The following is a 13,951-nucleotide window of genomic DNA, read 5'->3' on the forward strand; positions in this document are numbered from 1 at the left end:
CTACCCCCACACTTCCCCCCACAAGGCAGATTGGAAAATCTTATTCTCCATGTCTTGGGGTTTGTGTAGACAAACACTTAGGACTTGTCAACGCCGCACAATTAAGTCGACCTATGTTAAGTCAGCCTGCAACCACCGCAATAATCATTGCATGTCCACGCTACCCTTCTTCTGCCGGTGGTGCGCATCCTCCCCAGGAGGGCTTGCACTGACTTCAGTGGGGCAGTCTTGGGGGATGACAGCATGAACTGCCAGCCCAGCTGCAGGGTTCAATTTCACAGCAGGGAGCCTACCAGCAGTGACATTGACATTCTTGTCAGTTTTGTGGCAGGGGCTGTGAGCCAGGGGGCACCAGGGGCTCCAGCTGCCAGCACGGCGGGGCCCACAGCTGGACCGCCCCTGCCCTGGGGCATGAATTTAAACATAGGGACCCTACCAGCAGTGAACTGACATGTTGTCAGTTTCACGACTGTGGCTGTCAGCCCATGCTGACATCCAACAAAGCATGCAAGTAACGCAGTGTCTATACAGATACTGCATTGCCCGAACTACATTGACCTAAGCCTTACGCCTCTCGCCGAAGTGGATTTATTAGATGGGCCTAATGGGTGACTTACAGGAGCGGGAGGAACACTGTAGTGTGTCCGGTTACACAGTTAGGTTGACATAAGACATCTTACATCAAGCTATCTCTGCAGTATAGGGTAGGGCTTAGTTTGCAGCAAGCCAGGGTGTAAATCTACCCCTCACTAGCATGCCACACATTACATGTCCCTGTAGACTGAGCGGCTGTGCACTAAAATTCCCTAGTGCTCTTACATCTACTCCTGCTTCAAAGTGCAGTGAACGGGTGAATAAAAATGCATTAAGGAGTTTGATTCATTCAGCAACCTCTCATTAAAAACAAAAAGCAGGGATGGCTGTGGGCGTGGGGGGGGGGATAGAAAGAGAAGAAAAGAAAAAAAGAGAAAATAATGGAAAAGATAGAAAAAAATAAAAAAATGCAGAAAATGAAAAAGAGAGGGAATGGGCAAACAAGTAAGAAGGTAGAGAGAAAAGAAAAGAATTGTTTTGCTTCAGGGTGAGATGTCCCTCTGTCCTTCTCTGGGTCTCACTGAATGGACCCAGATGATTTATCAGGGTTGGTCCTGCTTTGATTAGGGGGTTGCAGTAGATGACCTCCTGAAGTCCCTGCCAACCCAACAGTCCGTGATTCCATGGTTGTCTGACCCACCTCCAGGTGTCAGGCCAGGAGCCTTCACATCGCTGGTGTGGAATCCTGGGATTCTCCCACTTCCAGACCAGGTTCTTGGGTTACAGCAGGATTGTTCAGCAGGTCCGACTGGACTCGGTACAAGTGCATTTCCCCCCTGGGAGCCATGACCTGTGGTGATAACAGTGACGCAAAACAGCCATCTTCAAACAAAGTATTGTTTAATCTTAACAGTAGGACAAGAGACAAGTATTAAAACCGCTCATGCAGGCTAAGCTTCCTCTAGGAATTGCCTCTGGAGGTCAGGAGGCAATTTCACCCCCTAAACCACCTCAGCAAACCAGGCTCTCCTCTCTTTGGGAAGTGGCTTTCTTGAAATCCCCCTCAGTCTTTTGAGTTCCCTCTCTTCAGAGGGGGAGGGATTCATTCCTGGGAAAGCTGCTCTACCAGGCTCGCTACGGGTGGGCAGAGGCAGCATATCACTGTTAATTGTCCTTGGTGTTTGCAGAGAAGCTCTCATCTGAACTATTGTCCATCTTCCTGGGTAGTTTCCTGAACACGCGGCTGTTGAACTAACTCCATAGGTGCATAAAAACAATCTTTTCACTATTCAGACAAACATACAGTATTCGTAGATTGCTACAGTGTACCCACAGAGATCGCTTTTGCCCTTATTTTATTCAGCAGTAATGCCAGGAGGCTACAGGCCTGTAGCCTGTGCAATGTATTATAAAAGTTGATACCCAGCACGTGGGCAGGAGGAGAGAGAGACATCACCCATGGGAGGTGCCAAGATGATGGTCAGTGTTGACGAGGAGGAAGGTGATGGTGATGAGGGAGATGATGGCTAACATTTCCGGTTGTTCTGGAAGGAACAGTGTGAGTCAATGGACATTCTGTAGTATCTCTATCTGCCTTGCTGGGTTAGAGTGTCAGTGCAATATATTATGAACTATTACAAATACAGAAGGTTTCCGACAGTGTGAGTGTTGCAACTGTGCCCATCGGCAGTCCCAACTGAACAGTAATTTTAATGATGAGCTTGAGAGAAGAACATGTCAATACCTCAGGGTGATAACTGAGAATTCTTAAGTAATGAATATAATTGCCATACAATTCGTAGATCGAGCTACTACAGGCAACTCCAAATCCATCACAAGAATACAAAAACAATCAATCCCCCATACCAGTTTTCAAACCAATATTTTTCTGGCCATCACCCGTCTTAGGGCTTCCTTCACCTCCTTATTCCTCAGGCTGTAGATCAAAGGGTTGAGAACTGGAGACATCACGGAGAAGAACAGGGAAAGCAGTTTGTCCGTGCTGAGTGAGTAGCTGGATTTGGGCCTTAGATACGTCACGAAGGCAGACCCATAGAACAAGGACACCATGATGAGGTGGGAGGAGCAGGTGGAGAAGGTTTTGCTCTGGCCCGCGGCAGACGCAATGCTGAGGATAGCCTGTAGGATATGGACCTAGGACAAAAGGATGAGCAGCAAGGGCACTATGACGAAGGTGACAGCAATGGTGTACACAGCTATTTCAATCTTGTAGGTATCCACGTAGGCCAGCTTCAGCAGTGGGGGCAGGTCACAGAAGAAGTGGTTGATCCTGTTCGGCCCACAGTAGGTCAGAGTGAATATGAAAGTTGTCTGCCCGACGCCCACCAGTAACCCGATGAGCCAGCACACCTCTGAGAGCTGGAGATACACAGCTCTGCTCATCATGGCCGTGTAGTGCAGAGGGTGACATATGGCCACGTAATGGTCATAGGACATGGCGGCCAGTAGGCAGCACTCTGTGATCCCCAAGAAGGAGAAGAAATACATCTGTGTGGCACAGCCCAGGAAGGAGATGCTCTTGTTCTTGGAGAGGAAGTTCACCAGCATCTTGGGAATGGTGGACGAGGTGTAACCGATTTCCAGGAAGGACAAGTTCTGGAGGAAGAAATACATGGAGGAGCGAAGGGCAGGGTCCACTACCGAGCGTGTGATGATGAGCATAATCCCCACAATGGTGAGGAGGTACATCAGCATCACCAAGAAAAAAAGGAAAACGCGGATCACCAGGATGTTGGAGAAAGTCATGAAGAAGAACTGTGTCACCACTGTGTGGTTCCTGCTAGCCATGGCCTACGGCTGTTTCATATCTGTGGAGACAATAAAATTCTTCAGGAACTGGATTAGTTGGGTGAATGCTATAAGAAATACATAGATATTATCTCTGATACACCAATTTTCGGTGGTGCGTCCATTTGTAAGACATCTGGTGGTTGAAGCTCAGTGCCAATAAGAACCCACAGATCCCATAGACGTCAGTTACAAAGCCAGGCGTGAGGTATCACAACTTGGACACCCAGAACAGTGGCCAGTTGTGAGAATGTCAGCCTGGATCTCCCTGGTCTTTAAAATGAGGACACGATGGGGCTTCATTTCCTGTTTGCTAGGTCCAGTTACAGAGGTGGATATCCCTGGCTCCCATTACAAGCCAGACCACATTCGGTGTGTCTTCACAGCACTTTAGCGCAGACAGGAGAGAGCCTCCCAGCCTGGCTTTGCAGACACCTGCTACTGTGGCTTGTCTTAGCCCACCCACTTCCCTAGTCTTCAGATCCTAAGCTTCAGCCTCCACCACCCCTTCAAAGTGGCGTCTTCACAGCTATTCTGCAAGCACTAGCGTGAATCCAGCTAGCCCAACGCTGCCAACCTGGGCTGGGAAGCTCACATCTGCTCTGTCCAAAGTGCTGTGTAGACAGACCCACCAGGGCTTGATCTTACAAACCTTCAAGTAGTCCTGGCTCAACTGATTAGTCCAAAATTTGAAGTGGCTCCGCTTTGCTACCTTGCTCTAGGTTTTACTCCATAGGGGGTTTTATGTAGGGACACAGACACATACTGCATGCACAAAAACACACCAGCCAGACCTGTCTACACAGCCCCCACATTTCTATGGAGCCACAGCTGCAGTCTGGGGAACAATTTACTCAGAGAAGGTGGAAATGTCAGACAGCATTTCAGTGGGATTCTCCCTTCAGTTCACTGCTCCAGTGCCGCAGTGCAGTGAAACTATACTCCCCTTTGTCTATTGCAGAGGTTTGATTCTCCCTTCAGTTCAGTTTTACACAATTGTAAATCAACTGTCTTCAGTAAAGTTACTCCTAATTTTCATCTGTTGAAGTGAGAGGAGAATTAAACCCATGGATAATCAATCAAGTGGTCTCTCTATCTATCCATCCTTTCATATGTAATATCTATTCATCCATTCATCCTCATCATGTTTCTATCTGTGCAGTCACATGCAATATCTATTGATCTATCTATGCAAGAATTTATATTGGTGCTCCTCACTACAGAATCTGAGCGTATATCCCATCTCATGCATACTTATCTATCTCTACTTTCATATGCATTATCCTCTCTACCTATGCACCCAGTCACCTACCTACCTACCGGACGAGGTTGGGGAGGTAATGTCTTTGACTGGACCAACTTCAGCTGGTGAAAGAGCCAGGCGTACAGGTTTACAGAGCTCTTCTTCGGCAGCGCTCTGAGTACGTTTCCCAGACCTGAAGAAGAGCTTTGTGTAAGCTCAAAAGCTTGTCTCTCGTGCCAACAGAAGCTGGTCCAATAAAAGATACAACCTCCCATACCATGTCTCTCTAATATCCCGGGACCAACATGGCTACAACAACACTGCGTCCATCCGTCTCTTTTCATACAGCACCCATTAGAAGTGTACTTAGCAGCCAACATCCTGATTACATTTTTAGGCACAGAATTACCCTCTTGTACTGGCAGGTGTGTTTCCACACCCAGGCGGCACTCACATTGCTCACACGTAAATGACTACACAAAGGTACAAAGCAGTGGAGAAAAAGGACCAAAGGATGGTGGAAAATTTTCCATCAAAACTTTGTCCACTAGAAAACTGGGTTTTTAATAAGCTAATGCTTCACGGAATGTGTCTGCTTTGGAAGCTGGGCTCACCCAAAACCTTTTAAAAATGAGACTAAAGTCCTTAAATGGCTGATTTTGAACGTATTACCCATAAGGACCCTCACTATTTCTCTCTCTCTAAGGTGCTTATCTAGCCTGTGTAGGAGTAAGTGCCTCACACCATTTCTTTAGCTTCACAACCCACCCATGATGTAGGGAAGTGCGACTGTCCCCATTTTGCAAACAGATGCACACAGAGACTGGGGGCCATCTTTTCAAAGGTGGCCAAGAGCCAAAACATTCAGAGAAGCACCTACTGGGATTTGCAAAATTGCCTAAGCAGGGAAGGGCCCAAATCTAAGATTTACAAAGGCATGTAGGTTCCTCTCTTTCTGCATCTGGGCATGTGCTCTGCAGCCCCACACCAGCCAGCCCCAGAGCCACTCACAGGCTGGGGGGAGCTAGCCGGTCATCCCCCTAACCTCCCTGCGGGGCTCAATTTGGTAAGCGTGCTCAGATCTCACCTATCAGATTGGGCCCTTATAGGTGAACTTACACAAAGTGAGGCTGGGCTGGAGAGGGGGAAGAGGAGGACCTCCCTCATGACTTTTAGCCCAGTGGTTAGGATCTGGAGTTGGGGTGTGGGATACTCTGGTTCAAGTCTGCCTCAGGGGGATCAGTGATTTCGACCGCAATCTGCCATCTCTCAGATTTCATAGATTCCAAGGCCTGAAGGGACCACTGTGATCGTCTAGTCCAGGGGTTCTCAAACTTTTCTTTCTGGGACCCTCTTTGAAAATATTTCAGGCTGTGATGATGCTCTCCAACCACTCGGCTCTGACGGACTCTGGCTGTCAGCCACGCGCAGGGTGACAGCCTCATCCATGGCATGTGAGGGGCCTGGCAGCTTGCAAACCCCCTCTAATAACCTTGTGACCCCTTGAGGGGTCCGGATCCCCAGTCTGAGAACCCCTGTTCTAGATTGGCCTCCTGTGAGAGAGAGGCCAAGGAACTGCTCCAAAAAAGGTTCTCAAGGAGCAGGAGCCGGTCCTCATGGAATCCATTTTAAGGCACTTGGAAGAGAGGAAGGTAATCAGAAACAGTCAACATGGATTCACTAAGGGCAAGTCATGCCTGATCAACCTGATTGCCTTCTATGAAGAGGTGACTGGCTCTATGGATGTGTCGACGTGATATACCTTGACTTTAGCAAGCTTTTGTTACAGTCTCCCACATAATTCTTCTCAGCAATTTAAAGAAGTATGGGTTGGATGAATGGACTATAAAATGGATAGAGAGCTGGCTAGATCATCAGGCTCAACGGGTAGTGATCAATGGCCCCATGTATAGCTGGCAGTTGGTCACAAGCGGAGTGCCCCAGGGGTCGGTCCTGGGGCTAGTTTCATTCAATATCTTCATTAATGATCTAGAGTATGGGGTAGATTGCACGCTCAGCAAGTTTGCAGATGACACTAAGCTAGGGAGAGTGGTAGATACCCTGGAAGGTAGGGATAGGATACAGAGTGACATAGAAAAATTGGAGGATTGGGCCAAAAGAAATTTGATGAGGTTCAACAAGGACAAGTGCAGAGTCCTGCACTTAGGACGGAAGAATTCCATGCACAGCTACAGACTGGGGACCGATGGGCTAGGCAGCAGTTCTGCAGAAAAGGACCTGGGGGTAACAGCAGATAAGAAGCTGGATATGAGTCAGCAGTGTGCCCTGGTTATCAAGAAAGCTAATAGTATATTGGGCTGCATTAGGAGGGGCATTGCCAGCAGGTCACGGGAAGTGATTATTCCCCTCTATTTGGCATTGATGAGGCTGCATTTGGAGTATTCTGTCCAGTTTTGGGTCCCCCACTACAAAAAGGATGTGAACAAGTTGGAGAGAGTCCAGCAGAGGGCAACAAAAACTATTAGGGGGCTGGAGCACAAGGCTAATGAGGAGAGGCTAAGGGAACTAGGTTTGTTTAGACTGCAGAAGAGAAAAATGAGAGGGGATTTGATAGCAGCCTTTAACTGCCTGAAAGGGGGTTCCAGGGAGAATGGAGCTAGGCTGTTCTCACTGGCAGTAGATGACAGAACATGGAGCAATGGTCTCAAGTTGCAGTGGGGAAGGTCTAGGTTGGATATTAGGAAAAGGTTTTTCACTAGGAGAGTGGTAAAGCACTGGAATGGGTTACCTAGGGAGGTGGTGGAATCTCCATCTTTAGAGGTTTTTAAGACCTGGCTTGACAAATCCCTGGCTGGGATGATATAGCTGAGGTTAGTCCTGCTTTGAGCAGTAGGTTGGACTAGATGACCTCCTGAGTTCCCTTCCAACTCTGATCTTCTATGATTCTATGATCTAATATCTTTAGCCTTCTTTGACACTAATAGTCAATGTGCGAACCCCTAGAAGTAAGTGCAGCAGCAGCAAATATTAGCTCTGTGTTACCCACATCATCTCACCAGCTCTCTCAGTACCACAGGGAAGAGGATGTCGCTCTTAGAGTACAATCTTCAGTTACTAAGGCATAGCACCTTGTCTCACTGAAAGTCAATGGGGCTTTGGAGCCTAAATCACTTTTGAACTTTGCCTGTGCTTTTCAAAATGTGACCCTTAGATCAAGACCTGCTGGTCAGACGTTCCTGAAAAGAGCAAATGAACTTTGTAGCTCAGATAAAATGCAGGTGCAACAAGGTGCTTTACACATCTTGGTGGGGATTTTCAAAGCGGGGTAATGTATACAAGCAGCACCCAGCTCCCACTGAATTGCTAGCAAGCTGAGGTTACAAAAGGACAAATGGTTTCTTCACATATCCCGGAAAAGTTTCAGCGATCTTCAGTGCCCCGGCAATTATAGGAATGGGATAATCTTGTACCAGAACTATAGGCCCCTGCGTTGGTCTGTTGGACTGTATGATAATCATGAGAACTTCTTGATTACTCTCCTCTACAGGGTTGGTTAGATATTCACACTAACCAGTTCAGGGTCCTGTCTGGGCACAGTGAATGTGATCATTTCATTTCTGTGTATTACAGCAGGTTCTGTAACTTGATTCAAAACCTGTGCTTTTTCAGCACAAAGTTTGTGACCTATAATCCCTTCTTCCCCTGAAGGAAAGATTTGTTCCAGCTTTTACGGAAGAATACAAATATCCACTTAGTTCTGAATGCAAAACAAACTAGAAGATTGTTAGTCCCAGTCCTCTGGTAGCATCATTTGCTCCCTAGCAATGTAATGAGGTCTCAGTCCTTTATCACCCGTGGGGATAATTTTCTGTCGCCAAAGCTTTGTTTTCATAACAGCCATTATTGAATATTTGGGTCTCCTATAATTGCATTTTTAAAAGCAGGCGGGTTTTTGTTTGGTTTTTTAATTGATCTCTGGCAAACATATTGCAGATAAAGATGAAATCTCTTTGCTTAACTCTTTGAAGGAGACAGATCTAAACTGAAAATGGGCTATAACCCCAGGATGGACCTGAATTGTCACACTGTGGCTTTCATTTTTAATTCTGAGTTTATTGACTATTAATCACTTAATTTTTGTTACTGAAATCATGGTTTAATATTTATTACTGTCCATTTGTCATTCCTGTGGTCAGCTGCCATCCAGAGATTGTTAGAAGAGACACACAAAATCCTGGCCACATTAACCTTCTCTTCCCCATAGTGCCCGTTCTACACCCTAATCACGCCTCTCCAGACTTCACCCTCCATTATCCACCATACCCCCGGCGGCAGCGTAGACGCATCCAAGTGTCCAGCTGTGGGTTATTCATATGACCTCTCTTTCCATCAGTCGGCCCTTTTTGACTTGGGAGATTATCAGCACTCCATGTTAATGCAAAGCCCCTTTCCTTGGATTATCGGAGTTCATTTCAACGCCAGGAACGTCCTGACGTATTTTCACAGGGGCTCACTTATTGGGAGAGGTCTCCACCCAGATTTTGCACCAGTATCACTATTCTGCTTAATGGTGTGGCTTTGTTATGTCAGTACAATCGCTAGTGCGGCCACAGTTTCCCAATGTGGAGGTCACTAGCATTGGTCTGGTTTATTGCCATTCCTGTATGCGAATGAACTCTATCGATATAAGCGCCTTTACATCACTATGATTACATCCGCTCGCTGTGGATGAGTGGGTCCTGCATGGCACCTCCTGAAGGCCTCAGAATAGCCTAAAATTCAGCCCCTCACCTCAGTTTCCCTTCTTTGTTCCCCAGTAAACTCCACACAGGCTTTCTCCAGTGCAAATCACAACAGCCCTCCCATTGGTGTCATACATTAACTTCAAGTTCAGAACTAAACCCAGAAGTCTTACCTGCAGCTGCAAACACCCTAAACTGCCCTCTGGTCAGAATCCTTCCTGCCATAGCAGGCTACCCCCAGCTCTTCCGGGCTGGAGCAATTCACCCACTCAAATTGCCAGGATAGCTAAAGTGGTGCAACGTCTACATGTAGACAAACCTTTACATATTGATACGAAGGGGACAGACAATGGGAGATCTGACAACAAAGATGACAGAAAGAGACATTTTTAGCTTCGTTTAGTTTTTATTGATCTAGACTTTTGGTAACAGATGCAGAGTTCTTGGTGTCTCCTAGATAATGGCAAAACATGAGAAGGAGCTGGTGGAAAACATCCCCTGGGCGTGAGGGGAATTCTCAGGATACTGGTTTGGCTGTAAATGTACAGGCTGGGTTTTCCCATAAGAGGTGATGTTTGGCACCTAAATCCCACAGCCAGTGAATGGGAGTTGTGCACCTAACACCCTTAGGTGCCATTATCAATGACAAGTGGACATGGTGGAGCAGACATTTCTCTGAACTAAGACTCTGGACGGCTGGTTTCTAGGCTATTCTCTGCCACTCGCCCACTCAGCTACTCCTGGCAGGTAACTGCACCTCGCTCTGCCTTAGTTTCCCCAGCTGTAACACGAGGATGAGAATGTGGGCCTAGGGCTGGAGTCACAAAGCTTCCACTTAAGGCACTTAAGCCCCAGAATCTGGCCTCCCAGGATTCATAAAACCCCTGCTCAGCTGCCTGCAACCCTGTAGGTGCCTAAGTGTTTGCAGCAAAAGGGCCACAGGCCCCTGTGTTTTTGCCTCTAGCCATGCACTCCGCAGCCTCACACCGGGCAGCTGGGCGCCGAGGACCCAGAGCGATGCAGGGACCTGGGGCAGGGAGACATTCCCCACCCTGACTCACCTGCAGGGCCTGATCCAGCAGGTGAAGTGCCCAGATGCTTTTGAAAAATCCCACTGGGCACCCAAGGATCTTGAGAAACTGGCCCTATGTCACTGCTGAGAATGAGCTAGTAATAGGTCTGAGCTGGGCCTTGAGGAACAGGTTAGATGGTTTCCTTTAGATTCCTGTCCCTTTGGAAAGAAACCTGGGGTTGAAATACACTACAAAAATCAAATATTAATTGCACAATTTCCTAACGCCTCTGGCATATCTATTTTATTTTAACTTAAGGCACCTGGTTGGCTACCATTGTCCTAACATGAATTTCCTGAAAGCTTTCCTCAGGGCCCCCTTCACCTCTTTGTTTCTCAGGGTGTAGATGAGGGGATTGACCAGGGGAGTCAGGACTGTGTAGATGACAGAGAGAACTTTCTTGAAGTCGCTCAGCTTGTGGGCTGTGGGGAACATGTAGACAAGAAGCAGAGTTCCATAATAAATGGACACCACGATGAGGTGGGAGGAGCAGGTGGAAAAGGCCTTTTGCCGCCCGGTGGTGGAAGGGATTCTCAGGATGGTGGAGATGATGGACATGTAAGACATCACGGTCACTAGGAATGGGACCAGTAAAAAAGGGAAGCTGAGTGTGAGAGACAACGTTCCCATCAGCTTAGGATCATTGCAGGAGAGTTTTAGAAGGGGGATAAAATCGCAAAAGAAATGGTCAATGCTATTGGGGCCACAGAAAGTTAACTGTGATATTGACACTGTTGCTATGCTACTAGCTAGGAAGCCACCTACCCAAGAGCCAGCTGTGAGTTGCAGACAAGCCCTGCCACTCATATGGGCTACATAGTGAAGTGGTTTGACTATGGCTAAATACCGATCGTAAGACATCACCGACAGGAGCAGGCATTCTGTACATACCAGAGAACTAAAGAAATAATATTGTGTGATGCACCCACTCACTGAGATGGTTCCGTCTCTTGTCAGGAGACTGGCCAGCAGCCTGGGCAGGATGGTGGTGGTGTAGCAGGTCTCCAAGCAGGACAAGTTCCCCAGGAAGAAGTACATGGGGGTGTGAAGATGCTGATCAGTCACAACTAGCACCATGATGAGGATGTTCCCCGCCATGGTTGAGAAGTAGATCACTAGAAACAGCAGGAAGAGAAGGATTTGCAGTTCAAGGAGAGTCCCGAATCCCAGGAGGATGAATTCTGTGATGGACGTTTGATTTCCCTGTTCTGGGGTTGCCATGGGGTGTGTCTACAGGAAAGAAATTCACACTGACATAAACAAACAACATTCACTCTGAAATATGTCAACCTTATTTTCATTGTTTACCTCTGTTGGCTACCAAAAAAATAGCTGAATGAAATATGGAGGCTAGGGGAGGGGAAATGCCATCTCTTGATCTCTGGAACAGATTTCGTATCTGGGCAGGCTGCAGGTTCAATACAACATTAGTTTCTCGGCAAACACAAGTAGTAACTTCACAGAGGGCACCCATGCGACATGATTTGGGCTCCAGTACAAGAGTATACAAACTCAGATGTTGGTTCAAATAGTCACACCTTTCACAGCCCGGTGTATGAAAGCAGAACCATGTATTCGCAGATCAGGGTTTCACTGGCGAAATGGGTCAGGATTTTATATTTTAGAGCAAGCTGCCATAAAAGAAAAAACCAAGCAACTAAGGCTCAGATATGCATTCATTGGGCAGCCAACTCCAAGTGAATTGCAGTGGAGATGGGCCCACAAACTCTTTTAAAGCTATTTGAAAAATTTTATCTGACAAATACCTGAGCTTCCCTAGGACAATATTTCTTTGTCCTGCAATGGGACACACCACATAGAGAGACAACCTTAACTAAAACTGAACACAACAAGCACTCCAGCTAGAAAGCACCAGTTTGGCTAGAAATGTATCCCCTGTTGCAAGATAACTTTTTCTATGTAATTTGAAATTTATACAAACTGGGCTATTTTCATAAAATGAGAGCGGTGTGGAACTCAAATATCCATGATTTCAAATGTTGCTTTTCATTCCAAATCTGACTTTTTAAAAATGTATTTATCTATGTTCATTTTATTTTTAGGTTATTTTTATTTTATATGACATTGTATTTTAGAGAAACATTTTTAAATTTTGTTTTGTGCTGTTTCATAAATCCACAGACAATAACTTGCTTCGTAAACAAAATGTTGTCAAAATTGCTATGTTCCTATGGAACATTTTGATCTCAGTCAGGAAAACATTTCTCCCGCAAAAATGCCAGTCAACTTTATTTCAGCTCTACATTTTCTTCTGTTTTTGGATTAAATAATATTAAATCTCAGTTTTGTGGCTGTCTTCTCTGCCATGCCTCATCCTGATTAGTCGCTGAATAAGGACGTGATCCCATAAAGAGTGATGCACAGAGTTAATGTTACACTCTTGGAGTAACTCAGTGCTGTCTGAGCCTTCACTCACTGAAGCCAAAGCTAAACTTTCCACTGACTTCAAGGATAGGAGCCTCTGATTTCAATGGCATTTGCACAGCTAACACCTGGAGCCTGTTTTGAAACTTACAGTTCGGCTCGGCAGGATGCGATTTCAATCATTAACATCGGTAAACGTTGCTGTCAGCTGAAACACCGAAACCAGCAACAAAAATGGTCAGTAACACCGGGCGTTAGTGCAGCCTCCTCCCGCGCCTTGAGCCTGCAGGGATGGTCTCACCGGCCTCGCTGCCGTGCAAGGAGTAAAAATTAAAATAGTTAATAACTGACCCCCCCCCCAAATCAATATTAGTTGTCAAAAGAGCAAACCCTCCCCCAATTTGGCCAGGCCTACTCATAGGCAATGTCTCTGCCCTTCACACTCAGCACAGCAGCAAATATCAGCTCTGCTTCACCCACATCAGCTCTCTGGACCTCTCGAAGCTCCTTGTGTGACTTTCAGGTGAATTATCAAAGGCTGGTAGGTTCCTAAATATGCGGACGCATGCCTGAGTAGGGTCGGTAGCTAACCATTGATTTCAAATCCCAGCAGAGGGGTCTGTGTCTTTAGGTGCAGAAATCTCTCTACCCATCAATCCCTCTGTGCTCCAGGCCCCCACCTGTAAAGCAGGGAGAACAGCCCTGCAGCAGGGTGCTGGCAGGATAGACCCATGCAAGACAGAGAGGTGCCTGGATACCATGGTGATGGAGCCAGGTAAGGCTCTAGGACAGCAGTGACCTGGCAGCTGTTGTCTTTTTCCAAATTCAGTCATTTTGCTTTGGGTTGGGAGTTTGAGAGAGATCATTGCCCTATTCCCCTTGGATTGCCATGGATTAGTTACCTGACACACTGACATTGCAAAAAATACTGAAGCTGCAGGTGTAGAGGAAAAGGCTGATGTACCTTAAAGGAGTATCTGCCAGCAGCTGGAGTCTCTGTTGTCACCTCCTCACTCAGCTGTTCAGGGCTCAGGATCCAGGCTACTCAGTCCATCTTCTCTCTCCACCAGATTCACGTACATCCATGTCAACCGTAAATAGAAGGACAATGTAGAAAAGCTGCCCTGTCTGACAACGTGACCCATCCCTCATATCCTCAGTCAAACGGGGAAACGTCTTTTCTGGTTCGTTTTATAGCCTTCTGT

The 13,951-nt window shown here is 46.7% G+C and overlaps 1 protein-coding gene and 1 pseudogene across 1 annotated transcript; both read right to left on the reverse strand.

Annotated features, from left to right (window-relative positions):
• Positions 1-2,406: 2,406 nt before the first annotated feature.
• On the reverse strand, positions 2,407-3,342 carry LOC137146709 (olfactory receptor 10A4-like; annotated as a pseudogene).
• Positions 3,343-10,631: 7,289 nt separating this feature from the next.
• On the reverse strand, positions 10,632-11,582 carry LOC137146710 (olfactory receptor 6F1-like). Its single transcript, XM_067538195.1, has one exon. The coding sequence runs from the start codon at positions 11,580-11,582 to the stop codon at positions 10,632-10,634; it is 951 nt and encodes a 316-aa protein (XP_067394296.1).
• Positions 11,583-13,951: the final 2,369 nt, after the last annotated feature.

This window comes from Emydura macquarii, unplaced genomic scaffold, assembly GCF_026122565.2.
Source record: "Emydura macquarii macquarii isolate MOO-44397 ecotype Brisbane River unplaced genomic scaffold, CSIRO-AGI_Emac_v2 contig_470, whole genome shotgun sequence".
Taxonomy (NCBI): domain Eukaryota; kingdom Metazoa; phylum Chordata; order Testudines; family Chelidae; genus Emydura; species Emydura macquarii.

Excerpts from the sequence above, each read along its gene's own strand:
- LOC137146710 (XM_067538195.1), bottom strand. The coding sequence starts at position 11,582 with ATGGCAACCCCAGAACAGGGAAATCAAACGTCCATCACAGAATTCATC.